This window comes from Gopherus flavomarginatus, chromosome 2 (assembly GCF_025201925.1).
Source record: "Gopherus flavomarginatus isolate rGopFla2 chromosome 2, rGopFla2.mat.asm, whole genome shotgun sequence".
In the NCBI taxonomy this organism is placed as follows: domain Eukaryota; kingdom Metazoa; phylum Chordata; order Testudines; family Testudinidae; genus Gopherus; species Gopherus flavomarginatus.
In genome coordinates, this window is record NC_066618.1 from 51,801,685 (window position 1) to 51,826,439 (window position 24,755).

General features: G+C 41.9%; 1 protein-coding gene across 2 annotated transcripts; it reads left to right on the plus strand.

The window, feature by feature from the left end:
• Positions 1-767: 767 nt before the first annotated feature.
• On the plus strand, positions 768-23,075 carry C1GALT1 (core 1 synthase, glycoprotein-N-acetylgalactosamine 3-beta-galactosyltransferase 1). 2 transcript variants are annotated; one of them, XM_050941740.1, is made up of 5 exons: positions 768-921; positions 13,501-13,740; positions 16,550-17,217; positions 19,108-19,176; positions 21,980-22,071. In XM_050941740.1, exons 2-4 carry the CDS (start codon positions 13,518-13,520, stop codon positions 19,135-19,137), a joined length of 921 nt encoding a protein of 306 aa, XP_050797697.1. In that variant the 5' UTR covers positions 768-921; positions 13,501-13,517; the 3' UTR covers positions 19,138-19,176; positions 21,980-22,071. The 2 variants fall into 2 exon arrangements, with proteins under 2 accessions (XP_050797697.1, XP_050797696.1); XM_050941739.1 differs by lacking the exon at positions 19,108-19,176 and having other exon boundaries at positions 772-921; positions 21,980-23,075.
• Positions 23,076-24,755: the final 1,680 nt, after the last annotated feature.

Below are 24,755 nucleotides of genomic sequence, written 5' to 3' on the forward strand. Positions count from 1 at the left end.
GCCCTGGGTCCTTTAAACCACTGCCGGAGAAGCTGGTCCAGTCCAGCACCACATACCAGCTTACTTTCACCTGTGCTTAAACTGTGCCAAGAGTTTTCACCTTTACAGCCCAAAGCTGTTTACAAAGCTGGCCCTTCCTCATTATTCCCATTTTACTCATGGGGAATCGGAGGCACATAGCCTTGGCCACAGCTGTGGCCCAGCTGAGAGTCCCACTCCGGCTCTAGTCCTCGGGACCATGCCACCAGTTGCCTGAATCAACTCTAGCTGAAGCCACGCTGCCGGAGGCTAAGACGCTGGGTGGTGACCAGGTGGTCAGCAAGGCCAATAGCACCATTAATCCTCTGCTACTGCTAGGCCACGGAAGCTACATGGGGCTGGAGGGAAGGATGCCACCCAGATCTGAACCAAGCCCGGGGCTCTTTGCTCCAGCCCCGGGAACAGGCCAGGTTGAGGCACGTGCTGTAGCTCCAGGCCCCCAGTCAGAGCAGCTACGTGACAGGCGAGCAAGGCAGGGCGGTCTCGCCCCCTCTCCTCTCCCCTGCCCTGCCCGTCTGTCTCCGCGCGGCCTCCTGCCCGCTGCTGCTGCTCTCGCTCACTTCCCACCGCGGGCTCAGCGGCGCGAGGAAGGGGCCTGCCGCGGAGGCCGGTCCCTGCAGCTCCCCGCGCGGCCCCCAGCCCGGCCCCCGCCGCTCGCTGCCCAATGAGCGTGACTAGGCTGGAGCCGCCCCTCCAGCCGCGCGGCGGTGACGTGAGGAGCGGCGAGGCCCCGGCGCGCTGCGGGCTTCCTCAGTGGCGCTGAGGCGGCGCGATGGTGCCGGGGCCTGAGGGCAGCGGCTCCGCGGACTGCTTCCCCGCCCCGCCTTCCCGCTAATGGGCGCCTGAGAGCCGGGACCCGCCTGGGTGCGCAGGGCCGAGCCGGTAAGAGGGGAGCCGTCCCCGGGTCGGTATGGGCCTGGCCGGGGCGGGGAGGTCGGTCTGTCTGGGCAGAGCCCGGGGAGGCCCCAGTCAGCGGCGGCGGCGGCGGCGGCGGGGGGGGGCTCAGACCGTGTCTGTAACCCAGGCACCGGCAGGCATAGACCCCTGCCCTGGTAGCCAGCAGGTGCCTGGCTCGCCCCTCTCCGGCGAGCGAGAGGCGGTTTCCCGTCTTCGCTTCTCAGCGCCTGTGCGAGGAGGGCGGGCGAAGTGAATCCCCCTGGAGCCGGCAGAGTCTCTCTCACTCCTGGCTGGGAGTCCCAGCCCTTAGTATTGGTCAGGTTCAGTGAAACAGTATTAGCATTTATTGGGAGGTGAATTAATTGCCAAGAGAAGGGTGCCAGATTTTTGGCCGGTGGAAGAGAGGTTTCTGCTAAGATTTTTCTTCTAAAAAAATGGGATCATGTTATCAGTGGCCATAAGCTTTTTATTTCCATAGTTTTAGGTTTTGAAAGCAGTTTTAAAATAAATGTCTCAAAATTACTTGCTTCTGATTCTTTGTATTTATACCAGCTATGAATGTATTTTTGTTCAGATACCAGGGCGTAGAAAGAAAATTTATCAGACTATTTTTAGGTAAACTTTTCTTCATTATCAGCTAAAACTCATTGATTCACACTAATGAGACCCATTGCAGATGAACAAATTGTGTGAGTTAATGAGTAGGGCCATACCAGATTCATGGTCCATTTTGGTCAGTTTCACAGTCACAGGCTTTTCAAAATAATAAATTTCATGATTTCAGCTATTTAAACCTGTAATTTAATGGTGATGTAATTGTGGGGATCCTGACCCAAAAAAGACTTGTGAGGTGGTTACAAGCTTATTGTAGGGGGGTTGCAGTACTGCTACCCTTACTTCTGTGCTGCTGCTGGCAGCAACACTTCCTTCAGAGTTACGCAGCTGGAGAGGCGCAGATGCTGGCCAGGAGCCCAACTCTGAAGGCAGCGCTACCGCCAGCAGCAGCACAGAAGAAAGGATGGCATGATAAGGTATTGCCACCCTTATTTCTGCCTGCAGAGCTGAGCCCTCAGTCAGCAGCCACTGCACTCCAGCCACCCAGTTCCTAAGGCAGTAGTGCAGAAGTAAGGGTGGCATGGTATGGTAGTACCATCCTTACTTCCGCACTCTGCTGGCATGGCGCTGCCTTCAGAGCTGGGCTACTAGCCTACAGCTACCACTCTCCGGCTGCCCAATTCTGAAGGCAGTGCAGAAGTAAGGGAAGCAATACTGCAACCCCTCCTAAAATAATCTTGTGACACCCTCCCCCACACACAACTCCCTTTTGGGTCAGGGCCCCTAATTTGAGAAACACTGGTCTCCCCCTTGAAATCTGTATAGTATAGGGGGAAAGCACACAAAAGACCAGATTTCGCAGTCCATGATGAGTTTTTCATAGCGGTGAATTTGATAGGACCCTATTACTGATTGAACACACATGGTGGAATTGTTTGTTTTGATGTGTATACTTCTACATATACAGTACTGTAGTTTCTTAAAATAATGAGATTTTTGTTAATACAACATCTGACTACATTTTATCAAATCTTTACTTTAAAATGAGATCATTCTGTTTGTCATTGCTTTGGTGTTAGCAACATGGCAGTATTGATCAATTTCATTCTGAAGTATGCAACTCTTAAGGAGTATTTATCTTAGGTTGTTGTTGGGTTGTTTTTTTTTAAACTAATTCTACCTCATGTAGTGTAGCCCTAGAGAGAACCTAGTTGTTTATGTAATGTGTTTCCATTTAATTAAATGGACAGTCTTTTAACTGTTGCTAGTAACACTTTAATTTTATTTTTTTATAAATGTAAGTAAAAATAAAATATATCTATGCATTTATAAAATATCTAGGCTCTAGGTACCTATGCCTTAATTAAAAATACACAAAATAATACAAAGGAAATAGCCACAAGCATAAATGACAATTTTAAAAATCCAGATTACTTGTGACTTTTTATATTCTTCATTTAGTTCTTATATTTCTTTCAGTTCAGAGAAAGGAAGTCAGTTAATTATCTTCTACTTTGCTTACAGGCCTCAATCATGTTTTGCATGAGCAGAGTCCAAAACCTTCACAGAGTTCTACTGACGGGTATGGCTGTATAGAACAGGTTGCAGAGCGGCAGCCATGCTGTGTATCACCATAGTGCTGTGTTTGGGTTTCAAACAAGGCAGGAGAATGCCTCTGTTTTTAAAAATATTTTTCCACAATTTGAATAAATTCTGTAAATTTTTATGGATTGGGGGTTTTATAAAAGTTTGTCTTTACACAACTTAAATTTTGGACCAAATTTAAGGTGACAGCCTTCCTTTAAACGGTGACACTTTTAAAACACTAAGGAGGCAGTCAGTCCCATTGACTTGTGTACGACTGCCCGCATGAGTAAAGTTATGTATGTATAAGCATTTGCAGGAATGTTCCTAAAGTTGTAATGAGGTACAGAATTGAATATGGCCTTAGGCCACTGTAGTTTATCAACCCTTTAATTCTTATCTGGTTTAAAGAAGAACAAGAAGTAAGGTAGCACTAGTGAGTGCAAACTGGAGACTTCTGCTACTCCACAGATTCTGCACTTGTCTTGGCTCGGCTCTACTTCGTAATGGCTATCTGAATAAATCATTTTGCAGAGAAGTAATTAAATAAAGAATATGGGTGTGAGGGCTGGTTATTAAATATCTGAGAGCTGATCTTTCTTTTCTTTATATAATTTGATCTGCTCTGGTTAGATACTGTAATGTAATGCAAAAAAAGTGTTTAAAAAAACATTCTTCCTTTTGTTTTTCTGGCAAGTAAGAACATTTTTTCACTCACTTCAAATCTTAGTATTACATAAAAATAAATTCCAAAACATAGCCTATATATATGCATAAACTGTCTCATATATGTCAATTTTTCTAAGACTGTTTAGTGTCGTCACAATCAATATACAACAAACTATTTAAATGGTTAGGAGGATATTGTAAATTGTATATCAAGAAGGGGGGCTCCAATGCTGAATTTTTCAAAAATGCTGTCCCAATACTTGCCCCCCCTCTCCCCAAAAAAATACTTTTCCTCTTCTGGAATGCTGCCAAAGTGAATACTAGTGGTTTCCAGACATGATTGATATTTTTCAGGAACACACATAATGGAAACATTAAGAAACAGAAAATGTATTTTATGACATTTTTCTTTTAAGGCACTTACTGATGCCCAAACATAGAGCTGTTAATATTCAACTTAAATATTTGACTGTAACTTAATACTAAAATAGCTTAAAATTACAAAAAATCATTCTGAAATGATATTATGCTCCAGCAAGTAAAATTAATGATGATTGTTAAAACAGAACACATAAATTGCATGGTAAAGAGGCAACTAATATTAGGTGTGAAAGAGATGAAGTGTGTGTGAAAGAGGTGAAGTCCAGCAGTTGTTCCATATGAATATAAACTTTTTTTTTTTAAGTCCCAAGTGTTGGAGGCCACACTTTATCCTGGCATTCTCATTGTCTGTCTTGCCAGTTTTGAGGCTCTCGTAGTAGATGGTGGCCATCCAGAGAGAAGCACTATAGCAGGAGTCGGCAACCTTTCAGAAGTGGTGTGCCGAGTCTTCATTTATTCACTCTAATTTAAGTTTTGCGTGCCAGTAATACATTTTAACGTTTTTAGAAGGTCTCTTTCTATAAGTCTATAATATATAATTAAAGTATTGTTGTATGTAAGTAAATAAGGTTTTTAAAATGTTTAAGAAGCTTCATTTAAAATTAAATTAAAATGCAAAGCCCCCTGGATCGGCGGCCAGAACCTGGGCAGTGTGAGTGCCACTGAAAATCAGCTCGCGTGCCGCCTTCGGCACACGTGCCATAGGTTGCCTACCCCTGCACTATAGCAAATATTTTAATACAATGAACAGTTGCAGTGTTACAGTTTTTGTGTAAATCCTGTAAATTTGATTATTAGAGGGCATTTAGCTCAACTCTTCTTGCCTTCTGTGTTGAGATTAATAACAGATCAGATTATAATAGTAGCACTATAAATCAAGTCATTGTCTTTTCACAGCTTTAGGTCACAGATGGTACTGTAATGTGGCTTGTACCACCCTGATATTTAAAGTGGAGATGTGATAGTAAAAATAGTTCCCAGTATAGTACTCCACCTTGATCCGAGTGAAGGTTGCCTTAATCACTGTAAAGCATCATATGTTGGGACCTATAATCTCGACATCATACTTTTCCATGTTACAGATGAGAGCAGCTGCAGTCAGCTCTATGATACACAAATTTGGTGCAGCTGTCAAACTTCTGCAGAATAATCAGTGTGGCCCTCAGTTGGGGAACTCCTGCTATAGTTTGTGCATAAAGGCTCCATAATCACTTGATTTTAAAATATAGTAATATGTTGCAATTTGGAGTAATTTCAGCATAGTTTAGTGTGTATATATAGGAATTTTAATCATTTAAAATGCTTGTTTCATGATCTGAAGCAATAAATAAGTATTAAAGCTGTAATGGTGGAGGCACATAATATTTTCTAGGGATTAATGACTGCTGTGGTGAGTTGGAGTTAATGTTCCAGATAATCATTAACAGTTAGGAAATCCCCAACTCACAGGTCCTCATTGCAATTATAAACTTAATGGAATGCCTTTTTTTTTCTATTTCATCTCAAGTTGTACACTGCTAATCCATTTTTGTTTTCAGTTTCAATTCTTTCCCAGCAGTTAATTACCAATACAGTCTTGAAGTTTGTGATACTTCAAGTAGCTGTCTAATTAGTTTGGCAGGAACCCAGTAGAAAACAAAAATATAAAACATTCTTTTTCTATCATTCCACATACTTTAAGTGGCATAAATTGCTGTTTCTGGAAGCTGGGAAATGGTGCCATCCCGTATGACTAATAATTTATAGTTTTGCATTCACAGAAGAAATATTTTATTAGCTTTTTCCAATATATCTTTTATGTTAATTTGTCTGAATTCTAACATTAATTTCTTCACGTAGCTCTTTTATTAGGAAAATGGCAGGCTTTTGTGTACAGTTCGTTCTTACAAAAATTTTAGCTCTGGTGTAGAATATGATGTTTAGTGACATTTTAATTATTTTTAGAACTGTTTTCCCATCTAGTCGACCAAGGTACAAGGAGTTGAAGTTGCTTGTACAAGATCATAGTAAATGGCTCACATAGACCCCCGTCCTTCCAAGAGTTGCACACATGCCTAACTTTACACACATGTGTAAACCCAGTGATGTCAATGGGACTACTCCAACTGTAAGCTCTCTGGGTGAGGCAGGGTCTTTATGTGCTGTACAAACAGAGCAAATCGCAGTGGGGTCATGGTCCATAACTAGACCCCCAGGCACTAGTAATGCAAATAATAACAATAATAGTTGTGTGACGGTTTTTGCAGGATCAGGTCAGGACTTGACTTCAGGAACCATTCTGCATTCTGCTTCTCTAATCGATAGTGTACAAAGAGTAATTATAGCCCTTCTATTGTCTGCAATACATTTGGTCTACAGAACAATCATTTTAAATGCTGCTTTACTGTAATGTAAAAAATGTGACATAGAACCACCCTTGCTGGGGAATTGCTTGATGCCATGTATTTGCTGTACAGAGTTCTACATTTGCTTGGAAGTGAGTTGCTCATCATTACAGATTGGGCTGATACTATAACACATTTAAAATTTTCCTTAGGTTGAAGTGAAGTCAAATCTAAGGTTAACTTCTTTAAAAAACTAGGGGGTTCCATACATTGTTGTTCTGTACACTACACTTATTGCACACAACAGGGGCTTCTTGCATTCCTCCATACCCCATCACAAGCTCTCTGTATGCCGCCTTTCTATCTTGCCTGTTTCAGGTATTCCCTGCAATCCCTTCCTCATGCTAGTCGCTCTGTGTCCCCTATTCCCCCTCCATTGTGTGTGTTTGAGTTTTTTAATACCTAGAACTCGCATTTGGGAGAAAAAATCTTATCTAAAGATTAGACTGTGAATTAAGGCTGTTAAGATTGACTTGCACATTTGGATCCTCCAAGAAATTCTCAAGCATCTAGCAAAATCAGAAAACCATATATTTCTAAGAAATGGGGTGTGGGTGGGTGGGGGCTTCAAGTCTGGAGGAAGGGAGTAATGAAATCTTTCACAGTGCCTTTACAGATCTCAAAAAGCAGAAAAATACTCAAACAATATTTGACACTGAAATTCTACACTTACATGTATGTACAAGGGCTTCTACTCTAGAACATATTGAGGTTTACTCTCCCGTTGATTGTATCTAAATCCCATGCACTAATTTTCATGGGAATTGCTGCATGTGGTGATACAACTGTTTGTGAATAAAAATCATCTCTGTTGCTTGCTTTTAGGATTTCTAAAACCCAATGGGTTTTTTAGACTTTAAAAGCTCTTTTCATCAAGAAATTGATATTCAAGTTAATCCTGCAAAGATTTAAGCACACTAGCTGAATTTCAGAAGAAGCTTTAAGGTGTTGGTTTTGTCTTATAAAAACTCATTTTGAGGTTCACTGGCTGTTTGAGAGATTGCTTCTCTCCCTATGCATACTGTCTCAGGGTTTGGCTACACTTGCAGCTGTACAGTGCTGGGAGTTACAGTTGTCGTCGTACACCTGTGTAGGGAAAGCGCTGCAGTGTGGCCACACTGACAGCTGCCAGCACTGCAGTGTTGCCACATTTGCAACATTTGCAGTGGTGTTGGGAATGGTGCATTATGGGCAGGTATCCCAGCATTCAAGTGACTGCAACATGCTTTTCAATAGAGGGGGGGTGGGGTGCAGTGTGACAGGGAGCATGAGGGAGAGAGAGAGAGTGGATTTTTGGAGCGGACACTGTGTCAGCTCCCTGCCTTGCAAGTTCCGACCCCTTCTCCCTTCCCCCCACTCCATTCACTAAATGCAAATAGCTGCCTTTGTTTTTTTCCTCACAGACCAGATAAGCAGCTGCTCCAAAACAGACCCCTCCCCCAGGCCACTTCTCTCCTCAAGCAAACACTAGCTGTGGACATTCATCCCCCTGCCTGCCTCTGCTCAAGCAAACATTAGCTGTGTTTGTTTTTTAGATAAGCAGCTCCAGGAGCCCCAAGTTCACAACAAAACAAAGAGAGGCATCACAACAAAATAAAGAGTGTTATCTTTACTTAAAAGCATTATGAGAAGGTTCTGGAGGTCAGTTACAGCGTAGTAAGATTAATCACTGTTTACACTGGCACCCCAGCGCTGCAAGAGCAGAGGTGTTCTCTTTATTCCTCTCCTCGAAGTGGAGTACCATCAGCACTGTAGCCAGGAAGATACAGCGCGGTATGTGTCTTGCCAGTGTGGACGGGGAGTAAGTTACAGCACTGTAAAGCCACCACCAGCGCTGTAACTCTCAAGTGTAGCCAAGCCCTCAGATGCCCAATCTAACAACCCTCTATTTAAAATATGAGGAAGCAGAAAGCAGGGTTTTCTGAGGGTGATTTCCTTGACTTTAGAATTGACTTTTAATTGTCCCATCAGAGCCTGGATTTGGTGACTTTCAGGACATCCCACATCTATCTGTTTCTCAGGCCATGTCTACACTTACAGTTTTGCAGCGCTGGTAGTTACAGCTGTGTTAGTACAGCTGTATAGGGCCAGCGCTGCAGTGTGGCCACATTTACAGCACTTGCAGCGCTGTTGGGAGTGGTGCATTGTGGGCAGCTACACCACAGAGCACCTCGTCCCATTTCGGCGCTGTGGCTTGTGGGAAGGGGAAGGAAGTGTGAGTGTCTTTCCGCTTCCTGTTCCAACGCCCCGTGGTGCTTTGCTACACATTCCGAGCAGTTTGGCGGCATTGTGATTCTACAGCGCTTTTTCTGCGATTTTTGTTATAAGTGGATCCTGAGCAGCTGACGACCTTATTGATGAATGTTGCCAGCACATCGCGCATGGCAGTGGAGCTATTTCTTCAGCTGCAAAGTGAGAGTGACAGTGACAGTGAGGAGTCAGACGATGATATTGAATCGCCTCACTGTGAAGACAGTAAATTGCTTGTGGCAGTAACAGATGTGCTCAGCTCCGTGGACCGGCGCGTTTGGGCTCGGGAAACCAGCACTTAGTGGTGGGATCAAATCGTCCTGCAATCCTGGGATGACGAGCAGTGGCTGCAGAACTTTCGGATGAGAAAAGCCACTTTCATGGCACTTTGTGCTGAGCTCGCCCCTACCCTGCGGCACAGGGACACGAGATTGAGAGCTGCCCTGCCAGTAGAGAAGCGGGTGGCTATTGCAATCTGGAAGCTGGCAACTCCAGACTGCTTCAGATCGGTGGCGAACCAGTTTGGAGTGGGAAAGTCCACCGTTGGAATGGTGCTGATGCAAGTTTGCACAGCCATTAATCGCACCTTGCTAAGAAGAACTGTGACTCTTGGGAACGTGCAGGACATTGTGGATGGCTTTGCAGAAATGGGTTTCCCTAACTGTGGAGGGGCAATAGATGGGACGCATATTCCTATTCTGTCACCACCCCACCTGGCATCAGAGTACGTTAAACGCAAGGGGTATTTCTCTGTGGTTCTGCAAGCGCTTGTGGATCACCTTGGGCGTTTCACTGACATTTACTCAGGATAGCCTGGAAAGGTGCATGATGCACGCATCTTTAGGAACAGTTCCCTGTTCAGGAGGCTGAGGGCCGGGACTTTTTTCCCAGACCGCAAGATCACAGTAGGGGACGTCGAAATGCCCACTGTGATCCTTGGAGACCCCGCTTACCCCTTAATGCCCTGGCTCATGAAACCATATACAGGGAAGCTTGACAGGAGCAAGGACCGGTTCAACTACAGGCTGAGCCGGTGCAGAATGACTGTGGAGTGTGCTTTTGGCCATTTGAAAGCACACTGGCGCTGTCTTTATGGGAAGCTAGATTTGGTGGAAAGCAGCATCACTGCTGTTATATCCGCATGCTGTACCCTCCATAATATTTGTGAAGGGAAGGGTGAAAGATTCAGTGAGGAATGGACCTCCGAGGTTCGACGCCTAGAGGATGAGTTTGCTCAGCCAGAGAGCAGGGCTAATAGGGAGGCCCAGGAAAGGGCTTCAAGGATTAGGGATGCTTTAAGGGAGCAATTTGATGCTGAGAGCCAACAGTAATGTTTGATGCATTTGATGTGCTTTGCTTTACCTTGGTGTATAATATTTACCACTTCCAGCAATAATATAACGTAGTGAAAAATCAAAAAAACCTTTATTCAACATACAGTACATAACAGGCAAGGGGGTTGGGGTGGTGGACTGTACATTCACAGGTTTGAATATGCCCTATTTTGATCACTATTCAATGTCTGCTGCACTTGAGAATTACTATGCTGCAGAATAATGGGGGTGGAGTGAACAGGGTAAGAATTATAGTTATCAGGGCTGGTAGGTGATCGTACAGGTGTTGGGGGCAGCTGGGGATAATAAGGAACTGGCTGCTGGAGAAAGTTGTTTTGTGGAAATACTGGGGAACAAGGAAGAGGGCTTTGGGAGGGCTGTGGGTTACCATGGTACATATTTGTCTGCATGGCTACAAGAGACTCGAAAGACTCAGTTTGGCGAGCCAGGAGGCTTATCATCTGCTTTGTGGTTTTTTTTGGCAGACAATTCCTTTCTCCTGCTTTCTGTTTGCCTCCATTCATGTACACTCTCTCTCCATTCCTGTGTCTTCCTACTTTCTCTGTTGTAGTGGCTCATAACAGATTTGATCAATTCTTCTTTTGATTTTCTAGGATTCCGTCTCAAGTTCTGCAACCTACGTGAGGCCGGTGATCCGGCTGCAGTAGTCAGGGTCACTAGAAAAAAGAGAGATAGAACCATGTAATACACAGAGGCTACATTGTTTATTATCACATGTTGAAGGACTTTTTAGACTTTTGGTAGCATCCTTCTCGCATACCTCACATAACACAGAGAGGGCAGGCAAGCTAAGTCATGGCAAGCAATGGGGTGAGTGGTTTTGCCCCAATTTCCCCTTGGGAGTGGGAATTGACCAATGGGTCACTGGGGTTTATCAGCAATGGGTACAGGAGGTAGCTGGTGTCCTGAAGAGGGGACAAGAGGGGACAGGAAGGTGTTGAGCTGCTTGGGGGGGGGGGGTGTTCTTTGGTCCGCGTTCACGCCGTCCTGCTGGTGAGGGGAGGGGGGAAGCACCGCAGTGCTGGATGCCTGCTTGGAGGGGGGTGCATAACACTGGAGCACACCGCAGTGCTGGATGCCTGCTTGGAGGGGGGGTGGGGAACCCAGGAGCACACCGCGGAGCTGGATGCCTGCTTGGAGGGGGGGTAGGGAACACAGGAGCACACCACGGAGCTGGATGCCTGCTTGGAGGGGGGGTGGGGAACACAGGAGCACACCACGGAGCTGGATGCCTGCTTGGAGGGGGGGTGGGGAACACCGGAGCACACCGCGGTGCTGGATGCCTGCTTGGAGGGGGGGTGGGGAACACCGGAGCACACCGCGGTGCTGGATGCCTGCTTAGAGGGGGGTGCATAACACCGGAGCACACCGCGGTGCTGGGTGCCTGCTTGGAGGTGGGGTGGGGAACACAGGAGCACACCGCGGAGCTGGATGCCTGCTTGGAGGGGAGGTGGGGAACACCGGAGTACACTGCGATGCTGGATGCCTGTTTGGAGGGGGGGGTGGGGAACACCGGAGCGCACCGCGTGGCTGGCTACGTGCTGGGAGGGGGGGTTAACAACAGAGCGCCATAGGCTGGGGAAACGCGAACCTGGCGCCCTGCACTCAAGTATCCCTAAGCTCTCAACAGGGTTTCCTACTGCCAGACATATCACTGCTGCGTGTTACCTGGGAAGAGAGGGAGGGTCTTCTACAGGAATGTGGATACCGCCCTGGCCCCTATGCAGCTTGCCTGTGTGCAGCCATGGTCCCCCCACCTCTCGCTGCACAGTGGATAGGACGAGTTAGCCTGACCGGGACAGGGACCACGGTGGCTCTCCCGATCAACTTGAGAAAGCAAATTGCAAATGCTCTTGCTGAAACTTTTCAAGAGATTACCAAGGCAGATTACAGAGACGTGATGGAGCAAATCAATGGGCTATTCCACGTTTAGGCATGCATGCAGGCAGCCATAACCAAAACCCTCCTCTCCCAAAACATAAAAATCTACTTACCCCGAGCACGATCCTCAGCTTCTTCCTCACCATCAACTTGCAGCTGCTGCGACTGGCTAGCCGCCTCCTGGCTTGAGAAGAGATCCTGGCTGCATGTGTACTGGGACTCCGGGGTGTCTCCCTCCACGCCAGTAGCCTCACTGTCGCTGTCCTCTACAACCTCCCCCACTTCTCCCTGCTCTGAACTCTCCATCGTGCTCCTAGAATTGGCAGTGGGGTCACACCCAAGTATGGCATCCAGCTCCTGGTAAAACGGGCAGGTTGTGGGGGCAGCTCCTGAGCGGCAATTTCCCTCACGAGTTTTGCAGTAAGCACTCCTCAGCTCTTTAATTTTGACCCTGCACTGCAACGCGTCCCGTTCATGGCCCCTTCTCATCAAGGACTGCGATATCTGCCCAGAGGTATCATAATTTCTCCTTCTGGAGCGCAGCTGTGCTTGCACAGCCTCCTCTCCCCAAACACTTATGAGATCCTGCAGCTCTGCATTGGTCCATGATGGGGCTCGTTTGGTGCGTAGAGGCATGGTTGCTGAGTGATTGCTTAATTGCACTCCACACCTGGCTGAGCAAACAAGAAGGGGATTTTTAAAATTCCCGGGACATTTAAAGGAGGGGTCAGGTGAGCCCAGGGCAGTGGAGTTTGCATGATTACCAGAGAGGCTTCTAAGGTATGCTGGGATACCTGCTTATGCCACGGAGGTCAATAAAAACGCTGGTGGGTGTCTACACTTGCTGACCAGCGCTGCGCTGGATCCTCTACACCCGAGGCTCAACCGGGTGTACAGCCAGCGCTGCAACCAGGGAGTTGCAGCGCTGGCCGTGCTGTGCAAGTGTGTACACATCCTAAGTTGCAGCGCTGTAACCCCCTCACCAGCGCTGCAACTCTGTAGTGTAGACAAGGCCTCAGAGGGGCTGAGGGGGGACAAGACATTGATAGAAAAATGCAGAAATAAGATCTAGTTCATTCTGGGATTGGGTGTATTTTTAAATTTTTTTTCCTATCTGTTTGACGACTTATTATTATTATTACTGTTTGTGTCCTTAACTCTTGTAATATGCATACTTGTTAGGAGTAGTTGGGGAAAAATGTAAATAAAAGGGGATGCGTGTCTCTACACAAACTACTTTTTTGTCTTTCAAGTGTCCTCTTCTATGTTTATATGGTATATAAAATGCTTCCTCTTCTGTATTCCTTTATATACAAAGGAATAAATACTGGTTCTAATCTTGCTGCTCTTAGTCACCCAAGACTCCAGTTCGAGTAATGGAAGTTCTGTATGAATGAGGGTTCTAGAATCAGGCTCTGAGTTTGTCACTTGACTTCTTTTTCACACTCCCCTATATGTCCCTTACTTAGCTTAGAAAAACTTAATGTTTCTTTCTTTCTTGACAGCACATTGCCTTCAGGAAATGGCCTCTTCTAAATCTTTGCTGAATCTTCTAACCTTCACATTTGGATCAACAATAGGATTTTTCACATGTTACATGCTATTTAGCATAGTGTTGGAAAAACAGGTTGAGATCCAACCTGATGTTCTTCACAATGACCCCCATAGTGAACACTCAGAAGAAACTGGAAGTGATCAGCTGGAAGGACAAATGAACTTCAATGCTGATGCTCGGCAGCATCAAGGTATTTTTATGTTTTGTACAATGTAAAAGGAGAGGGAATATTGTTCCAATTTGACATTTTTCTTTCTTCATTGCTAGGTATTTATACACTAGTTTTTCTTATTGCATGTCCACACACACACAATATAAAAGAGAATAGATTTCCCCTCCTAAGGCATTGAATGATTGTTTGTTTTTTCTTTACTAATTTGCATTTTCTAATAAGAGTGATTTTTCAGAGAGCACAATACTTGCCAACTGTTGCATCCAGACTTGGAAATGGAGGTAGCGGTTTAAAGGTTAGCTCCGGGAGCTTCGTAAGTGGTAAACTACAACAAATATTTTTTTCTGCTCATTTGACACAATCGCAGTACTTCATGGGCAGCTAGATTGCTTTTTAGTTTTACTTAAGCTAATTTAGGATCATCTATAATTTGTGATTAAACTTTTCAAATAAAAGTGAAACTTTAAAAGTAGCCCACTATTCTTTAAAGCTGATCAGTCAAGCGGTTTACATTTTGGGAGGGGAAAAATGCTATAGACGTTGGTTGTCTGAAGCATGTAATATATAACATCATTATATAATACTTGATTCTTGAATGAAAAGTTCTGTGTAAGTTCAGAGTCCTTCACAAACATTAACTAAACCCCCTCAACCCTATGAGGCAAATAAATACCTATTTTTCAGGTATTAAAACCGATGCATAGAAAAGTTAAATGACTTGCTCAAAGTTATACAGATCTGTGACAGAAAAGAAAATAGCGCTAAAGATTTCTAGCTTTCAGCCCTTTGCTCTCCCCACTAGATCTTCAAGAGGAGGTTGTTCCCTCCCCCTTCCCCCACCCCCCCAGTTTCATTTTAACACTGGCAACTTATATAATGGATTGAGGCTGGTGGTCTGAGTTTCATGGGGGAATTAAATGACGTAATCTCATAACCAAAAAATACATACCAGCCAATTGGTGGTGAAAAGGATAATAAGCAATCCAAAGCCATATTCATTCAGAAACAAATTAATTCTGCTATATTTTAATTTTGTTGTTCTCAGGCACTCAAAACGAATAACCATATTTATTTGCAATTCCATTTTTTTTCCTTACAATGGATATATTTTGTCGGACTGATTAACTGTAAAATTTAGGGTCCAAATCTTGTCTGCAACAGGACTACTTAGGTGAGTAAGCTACTTACTTATGTTAGGGTTTGCAGAGCTAGGCTACTAATGAGTAACTTAAAACTAAATATATTTAAATTGCAAAACACGTACAAACCTGTTTGTTCTCTGAAATGTGCACACTATAATAGTAAATTATTGTAAGGAAAATTGGCCTGGTCTTGTATAAAGATAAACAGACATTTTAGGTCCCCATCCTGCAATCTGATCCGGACCTGAATAGAATCTCATTGACTTAAATGTAGTTTTTTGAAGACAGTGAGGACATTGTGGGCATGTCTGCACTACAAAATTATGTCAGCCTAAGTTATATCAGCATACAGCTACTGCAGTAATTATATTGATTTTGCATGTTCACATTAAGCTCCTTGTGTCAGTGTTGCGTGTCCTCAACAGGAGATCTTGTACCAATTGTACTGTTAGCGTGAGTCATTGTGGGATGGCCTCTGAAAGCTAGTAGCAGTTGATGAAAGCAATGCTGTGTCTACCCTGACACTGCATTGACCTAATTACATTGATTTTATGCCTCTTGTGAAGGTAGAGTTATTAAGTCAGCATAGAGGGGCAGTTATGTTAGTGGGAGCACAATTTTAGTGTAGACACTTATAGTTAGGTCAACATAAGCTGGCTTGAGTTGAACTAATTGTAGTGTAGACCATGCCTGGGTAGGCACAGGGGTGCATCTACTTGGGTCCAGTTGCAGAATTGGTGCATGAGTTTTTAAAACTTTACACCTATTTAAACCTTAAATAGATATAGACTTTTCTTTGATTAGGTTGTCAGTGTATCTGGAAATGAAAAGTATTTCAGATACAGCAATGATGATTTTTATCACAGTATTGCAGAACTTATTTCTTGTCTCCTTTCCGCAAATAAAGATTTAATTTGATTTCTGGTGACAAGTTGCCTTTTCTGACTTACTTGCTGCTTTTAACTTGAAAACCAGTTTCAGTAGTTGGTGACATTTGTTTTAAAATAAGTTTGTAATTAAACATTTTAGGTATTAAAACTAAACATTTAAAAAATCTAATTTGCTCTTCACCATTAATATTTTTGTACTTAGCATGGACTGTTTTAAAAAAAATTGACTGACTGGCTTCAAATTTTTATATTTAGTCTATTTTTAAAAAAGTTTTCATTAGCTTTGTAAGTCTACCAAAGAATTCTTTTAAATAAAATTGAATTGAATTTTTTAAAATTCATGTAAAGTTTTGTAAAACCGTGTTTGGTTTTTTGGTGAGAAGATCTTAATTAATAGTATCGCTTTTACTTCTCTTGTAAAACTAAGTAGGAATAAGTATTTGAAAATAATTAAGATGTTTTCATTCCTGAATTTAACTTTGGTCTTGCTGACCGAATTAAATACGAAGACAAATGTTGGTCACCAAATTTCAGGTAACGTAAAATGAGCTGTACATGGCTTGACTTGTATTAAATATGACAGAAAAAAGTTGTCCAAAACAGAAGCCTCATCTGATGTGCGTCTATACTGGACTTCTTCCCATTCATCTCTCTGCACTTTATTAATGACTAACTAAACTTATTTTTTCTTAAGCATTGCTGAATCTTTTATATGGTATTTTTCCATGTGTGTTACTACTTAGCAAACACACTAACATATCATGGAATTTCTCTTCCCTCCCCACCCCCTCTTAGATGAGAACAAAAATATTGCAGAAGGACTGTATCAGAAGGTGAAAATACTTTGTTGGGTGATGACTGGGCCTCAGAACCTAGAGAAAAAAGCCAAGCATGTTAAAGCGACTTGGGCCCAGCGTTGCAATAAAATACTATTTATGAGCTCTGAGGAGAATAAAGACTTTCCAACTGTGGGACTAGAAACCAAAGAAGGCAGGGACCAGCTGTACTGGAAAACTATCAAAGCCTTCCAGTATGTACATGATCATTATTTTGACGAGGCTGATTGGTTTATGAAAGCAGATGATGACACGTATGTTATACTGGACAACTTGAGATGGCTTCTTTCAAAATACAATCCTGAACAACCAATATACTTTGGAAGAAGGTTTAAGCCTTATGTAAAACAGGGCTACATGAGTGGAGGAGCAGGATATGTACTGAGCAAAGAAGCTCTAAGGAGATTTGTTAATGCATTTAAAACCAACAAATGTTCTCATAGCTCTTCTATTGAAGACCTAGCACTCGGAAAATGCATGGAGAATATTAACGTAGAAGCTGGAGATTCAAGGGACCCAAGTGGTAAAGAAACTTTTCATCCCTTTGTGCCAGAACATCACTTAATCAGAGGATATCTAGCTAGAACATTTTGGTACTGGAATTATAATTATTATCCTCCGATAGAGGTAAGGTGTTTTTTAGAAAGGCTGTGTTCATTAGATAACTTCAGTAATGTACTTCATATTTTTATATATACAGTAATTATAGGCTATTTGTTCATTATTAAAATGTTCTGGGAAAATAAAATGATTTTGCTGTGGGTATCTGAAACAGATTTAAGGTTGGAATCATTATATATTCCATTTATAAATTAAAACTTAAAAGCAAGTGCCTAATGTACCAGAATAAGTTAATCTGAAATTTATTTTTATTGTTCTAATGTTGTGAAAGATGGACTGGATGCTCCAGTAGGTCTCTTCTATCTAACTCTTGTGCTGTTTGAAGAACTGGTTTATCATAGGATGTTGGCTGCTTCTTGTTTCCTGTTGCTAAATCACATCAAAAGGCAGCTAAAATACATATTGTTCCTAATGTTACCTTTCCATGTCAACAATTACTCTAGTTGGAACTGGGTTATTATGTGGTCCATGAGAAAATTTAAGATGTGGTCCATGCTAGTTTGAGAATCTCTACAAAGAATTTCCTTTTGTCATTTTAGAGGATACTACTTACCTGTCAAAGTTGAGGGGAACATGAGAAGTTTGCAGTGAGTTCAAGTGGTGGAATTTTAACTTTTTAGCACCTCTTTTTAAATTGTAATAACTGATTTTTTTTTTTTTTGTTAAAATCAAATTCTACCAATTTAAAACTGAATGTGAGGTCCTTATTGTCGATCTGATTTACAGAGAAATGGAGACCCATATCTCTCATTCTAGTCAATGAGAGCTATAGTTCTTGAAAGTAATGAGAGCTGAAGGTACTCATATCTTAGAAAATCTGGTTTGTGTATAATTTCTGCAAGAGCCTTATTAACAATCTAAAGGTAAGGAACATAGGACTGAAAAGGACCTCCTGTCACTGTGTCCAGCGCCATGCTATCACAGGCAACCCATCATATAATCCTGTTCATAAACTTATCAAGTTCCGTCTTAAAACTGGTTAGATTTGTAAATCTAACAGCAGTGGTACGTTTCTCTGTAAATGGAGTGGGAATTACACTAACACTGGGTGCTTTGGAAACTGTTTCTTTTGAAGTCAATTGTGACACTCCCATTTCATTTGGTAGCAGAATTAGGCCAAAACTGAATACTTTTGAAATCCCACCTCTCTCGTAACACCACCAAACCATTCTTGTTGTGTTCAGATGTAGCATGGTTGTGATAATAAAGTGATAAAATGTGCCATTTAGTAAATGGAAGAAATCTTCTGTCCCATTTTTAAGAGGCTATCTTGATAGCACATTTAGAGTATTATAATAGGACAGTAACATACAGATGATAAAGATGAGATGCAAAACATGACACTGGAACTTGCATTGTCCTGTCTTATTCCCAGAAGCAAATATTTCAAAAAGAGGTGGTGGATATGTTGTTCAAAGCTCAGTACAGTACTGTAGCCTCAGCTGATTTAGTCCCCATCCTTGATTAAGAAGGACCCATGGAATTGTTTAAACACAGTTGCCCCCTAAACTGGTTTTGAACACATCTAGCTGCTGTACATAGGTCCAAACTGTGTGTCTAAGAATTGTGTTTAAAAAACAATATTCAGAAGACATACTTGCAACGAGTCTCAATAGTGAAATATATAAAATACGTACATATAATTACATTTAGGTTAATGGAATGGTCTCACAGTGGAAATTGTGGAAGCAAGTTGCTTGGCATGTAAAAGTTAACTTTTTTTTAATGTGAGTGTTTATTCCGGTTTTGGTCATCTTTAGTTTTTCTGTATCTGCATATTTTTATTCAAATCTCAAGTAACTATAGTATTGAGGGTGAGGGAAATATCTTTATAGATGTCATTCAGGGGTTTTCAACCTTTTTTTTTTCCTTTTGTGAATCTCTAAAAATTTTCAGTGGAGGTGTGGACCCCTTTGCAAATCTTAGTTATAGTCTGTGGACCCCGAGGAGTCAAAAACCTCTGTTGTAAGTTAATATCCTTTTTTCTCTTGATAAATCTGGAAGAGAATTTCATGCATGAAACTGCAATTAAAGGAGCATCCACTGATATCTACCAAAATAGTTCTACAGCCTTTGTCAGTCCTCCTGCTGAATGTCTCATCTGGGTGTAGAAACTAGATCTGTTACCTTCAGCTTTGTGATTGCTCATGTATTCATTTCTAATGAGTAATACTATGATTTAATCATGGGTATTTTTAGTAAAAGTCACGGACAGGTCATGGGCCGTGATTTTTTGTTTATAGCCCGCTACCTGTCCGTGACTTTTACTAAAATATTCATGATTCAATCTTGGGGGTGAGTGTGGGGAGCCACGTGGGCCTGTGGCAGCGCCGCTGCCAGAAGCCACCAACTGTGGCTGCTCCTGCCGCCCTTGGGAACGCCTGAGCATCGGTCCCTGGGGCAAGCTGCCAGGGGCTGTCAAAGCAGCAGTCAGTGCAGCTGACCCTGGGCTTCTCCATCAGCAGCCAGTGTGGCTGCCTGAGCAACTTTCTGGAGCTGGGCCTCGGGCCAGCTGCTTGGGCAGACCGGGGGTCAGCCACACTGGCTACAGCAGAAGTCACAGAAGTGCAGGAAGTCACGGAATCCATGACTTCCCCCACCTCCATGACAGACATGGAACCCTACTAATGAGCAGAGCTGCTAAGTTGTAAAACTTTTTTTTTTTTATAGGTGAGAAGTGCAAGTATTTTCAAAAGCCTTGTTTCATGTAACATGTAATCTGTGTAATGCATTAGATTTGGTTTGTATATCGGAGATATGGCCAGCAGCCATACCACATCAAGTTGTTACCTCATATCTTACTAGCTAAATGGGGATGGGTTTGGATAAACTTCCAAGGAACATGTAGATGCTGTAGGAAGTGGTGCTGCTGATTTAATAAGTAGCACTCTTGCTGCTTTAGCAGCATTGAGCCAGTAAACATAGCATGTTATCTGAAGGCACTTTGGAGGTGCTATTTTAGAATTATGTATAAAACCTGGGTCCTGACTATCAATATCTTAAGAATATAAAAGTGAAACTCCTAATAGTATTTTTTTAAAGAACTGGTTAGCATTTGTAATTAAAGGTGTGGTGTGATCTGTTGGAATGACCATGTGATTGGTTCTGAGGTTTAATATTAGCCTTGCCACAGATTCTCACTAGATCTTGGGCAAATTTCTTTGTTTTTCTGCCTCCATTTCTCCATTTTGTAGAATTGGGGGCAATACTATCCACATCTCCTGAGGGGGGGCAGGACTAATTAGTTGTGTGTTTATACAGCATCTTAAACTATTGTATAAGGGGAGACGTCTCACAGACACAAAGGGGAGTGAGACATCTAACTCCCTCCTGTGTTATTGAAAATCTCTCCCTAAATCACTAAGTGCTAAATTTTATTACGCTTGAACCTCTGTCTTGGTAAATTTGTTTTGTTTGCTTTAAATGCTCCCTCAATTATTGTTAAAGGACCCAGTCTTTCATGCACTTTGCACATTGCCCTATCAAAATCAGTTGGAGTTCTGCTGGTGAATGATTTGTAGAACTGGCTTAAACTATTAGTGTTTCAGTTGCAAGTGAGTGAAAGCTGCCTGAAAAATGCTTTGATTGAAAGGTGTCAATAAATTCTGTACTTTTATTTCTGTAAATCTCTATATGGAGTGAATATTTTGACATGTTCTTCATATTCCCTCTTACGTTGTACATGCTGCAGTTTACTTTCTGCTTGAACTGGTTTTCTATTGTTTAAAGAATACCTGTTTCTTTCAAACTCTACAACTCTGACATTTAACCATAGTGGGAGGCAGACTTTGTTTCTACTTCCTTTCATTTGGCCTCTGTAACCATTACAGTATGCTCACATACTCGGCTCCCATGCTAAGTTTAAGGATAGTCATTTCCTCACATTAGGGCCTCATTAACTAGCTTTGATTCATTTTTTAAAATTTCTGTCATGTTTTTCGTATCACTTTGTTTTGTGTGCACAGTCTTCCCTGTGAGAGTTTGACTAGTTTGAATTAAGGCTGGTCAAAATGTAGGATGTAATTTGTAGAAACGACAACCCACTTCTTTTCTTCAAAATTTTGAAAATGTAATTGAAGTTGCAAATTTTGGGGAAAAAAGTGAGCAGCTTTAGTTTAAACAGTGTGGTGGAAAAATGAGAGATTTAAGAAATGTGAAGGGTTATCCATTGTTGCTCACTATTTGCATCCAAGCAGAAAACTATCAGAGTACCTTGCTAGCACCAGGTGTTTAAACAAAGTCCTTTAGCTGTTTTGGCTGTTTCTGGCAAAGAGGGAGACTTGCAACTGAATTAGAAACATGGGAAACCAAGCTGAAGGTGTCCTGGAGAATAGATGAGGAAAACTGAAGGTAAGGAAAAGTGGATGGGGAGAAACGTGGGTGAAGATTCTGGGAAGCAGAGTCCACATAGATCAGTTACTGCACAACATGTTAGTGAGTTTTAGAAATTACACCATGGTTTGCTGTCATGTACACCAGACATGTTTTTCATCATGTTGTCACAGAAACTATCTAAAGCACATCAAGCATTCATGAAAGATGTTAATTTCCATTTGGAGATGATGATCAAGCAAAATAGTGTTACCAAGGTATGAATACTCTATTCCTGCCAAATTTAGGCTTTGAAATGTGTGAATTATTGATAAAGTGAAGCCAAATATGTATTATTTACACTTTAGAGAGAATTATTTTTAAAATTTTAAGCACATTTTGAAATGTCCGCTGAGTCTGTTTTTTTTTTTTTTCTTTCACCCCGCCCCATATTTAGGGTCCTGAATGCTGCTCTGATCTGGCAATTTCATTCCACTATGTTGATTCCACAACTATGTATCAGTTGGAATACTTGATTTATCATCTCCGACCATATGGTTACCTATACAGGTACAATCCTGACTCACTCAAGAATCTAGAAGAGCAAATCAAAAGCAAAGCAGTGGATAATGATGCAGAAAGCTCCTGAAACTGAATCAGACTTCTCAATAATAAGATGTGGAACAGTGCACTGAAAGAAGTATCATGGAGTGAAAAGCAGCTACATCTAGCTCATACTGGACTCTGGAATTGCTAGTACTGTAGTAATTCTTTTGAATTTTAAAAGTTCTATGTTGAGGGTCTTCCTGTTTGACTGCAAACTACAGGTTTCATTGTGCAGTTCTTATTCATGGGGATAGTGTGACTTTTCCCATGTTCAGACTGCAGAATCAGGCCCTAAAGCTTTTATGTGATCTGTGAAATCTGTTGAGGTGGCTTTGTTACAAATTCTTCATGTTTATATTATTGTATTAAAACAAATGGATGGTGGTGAGGTTCAAGTACGATTATACAGTATTTTCTAGTCCATGATTTTTCTTTTTGCCCTAGTTTCCATTATTTTGGGTAAGTACTAATGTTGGAAATCTTGGGCTATATCGGTCCATCACTTTGAGATGGTGATGTTTACTGGAGAAATTTGACATGAAGTAACTTGGTAGAAAAGAGAGAGAAATAAATCTTCAAAACCACTCCTGCCTTAAAAACAGACTTTAAACTATTTGGTGTAATTAGTAATATTCTGCCTATTTAATGTTGAAATGTTGGTTTACTTCCGAATGAAATGAATTTGTTACTCTTGGCCTCATCATAAACTTCCCCCAAGATATTATTATCTGTTCCACGAAACCACCACCCAGTTGGCTTGTTCTATTTGGTGAAAAGCCCAGGAATAGCAAGGCTATACATCTTGAAGTATGTTGAAGATGTGTGGAAACTTGCATACCTGCCCACTCTATGCCACTTGGTGTGTACTCCTTGCTTGAATGGGCACAAAATTCATCCAAAAGCTTTTTAATGTACATATGATAGAAATAAACCCCTTAAAAGTGCAATTTCCTCCCTTTGTATTCATTCTGTAAGCCAAAAAAATGTTTGTGTGAGAACGCTACAGTCATACAATAAATACTTGTTGTAGACAGCCAGGCATTTATGCACTAGCGTACAGTAATTTCCAGATTCACCTAGTGTTACTATTACTTTATTTCTATTTAATTTACACATGGCTTTACTGTAGGGTTTTTTGGGGGGGAGGAGGAGGGTTCTTTGTTTATGGAATTGATCTGACACCCAAAAAAGTACTACACCTCTACTCTGATATAATGTGACCCCATATAACACACATTCGGATATAACGCGGTAAAGCAGTGCTCCGGGGGGGCGGGGCTGCACACTCCAGCGGATCAAAGCAAGTTCGATATGATGTGGTTTCACCTATAACGTGGTAAGATTTTTTGGTGCCCGAGGACAGCATTATATCAGGGTAGAGGTGTATTTTAAATCACAGTGTAGGTTCTCATGATTTTTTTTGAATGTTCCCTACAAATTCAGTTTTATTTGACTCCAATATGTAATTCCACCTCTCTCTGAGGGTTTTTTCTGGTTTATAGTGTGGCTTTTTTCTCTGCCTTCAGTTTAAGATTTTCATGTATCATTTTAAATGCTCTTTTTATTGTCTGTCTTGTGAATGTGTTGTACAGTTATTCAGGTAAACCAACCTGAATGCAAGGACCCTTTCAGAAAGTGCATTTATTTCATCCACTGTGTGGCTATGGGGAGTAGCTCTATGCCTAATTAGCTAAAAAGGATCCACTTATCTGTGAGACTGACACAGATTATCAATATATTAAAATGCAATCAGAGGTTACACCAACATAGCCACGTTTGCTACTTCTCAGTGTCTGAACATGGGATGTATTTATATTCTCTAGTACCACTGATGTTACCATATAGTGACTGTTTAGTTATGAAATATTTAGATTTAAATATGAAATAATGAGTATTTTTCACTAACAGGATTGCCTCACACACAGGCTGGAAGGGCTAGGAGCTTTAATGTGTGCTGTGAATTGACCTGTAGAACTCTTTAAAGTTTGAACCTGTTTAGATGATTGAAAAGCTTTGCTTTTAATGAGAGATTATGCTGATGCTGGTCCAGAGGAGAATATTTATCATTTGTGTTTCAGCTGAAATGTAGAAGGTGATTAAGCTTAGCAAGATATTTCCATGTGAGAGTCACTCATTAGACTAACATTAGGTCAGATATGAGATACAGCCAATAAGATTGCTAAATCAATAAATTAAAGCACTGACAGCTATAGTGATTAATATATTATTCAGATTCTTGGCTAAAGCATTTTCATAACAGCTGATGGCATTTAATCTAAATTTAACAAGTTGATGGTTTTGGTTTAAAATACTGTATACTGAGCCAATGTAAAAGACCTACTGAATGGCAAATCTGTAATCCCTCACCCTCCTTCAGCGTTACCCATTGTCCTGTAACAAAAAAGGAATTTCTCAGCTTGTGGTGTAGGCAGCCAGTGTTGTAGTGAATTGAGTAGGCTGTGTCTGAGAAATGCAAATACCCTTCCCCACCAAAGTGTTAGCAAAGATACTTCAGAAAGCATTTAGTACAGGGGTGGGCAAACTACATCCCAGGAGCCACATCCAGCCCTTCAGGCATTTTAATCCAGCCTTCGAGCTCCTGTTGGGGAGCAGGGTCCAGGGCTTGC

Bases quoted from the DNA above. Each gene is read 5' to 3' on its own strand.
- C1GALT1 (XM_050941739.1), top strand. From the start codon at position 13,518: ATGGCCTCTTCTAAATCTTTGCTGAATCTTCTAACCTTCACATTTGGA. The intron at 13,741-16,549 runs GTATTTTTATGT...ACCCCCTCTTAG, and splicing joins TGATGCTCGGCAGCATCAAG to ATGAGAACAAAAATATTGCA. The intron at 17,218-21,979 runs GTAAGGTGTTTT...CCCCATATTTAG, and splicing joins ATTATTATCCTCCGATAGAG to GGTCCTGAATGCTGCTCTGA.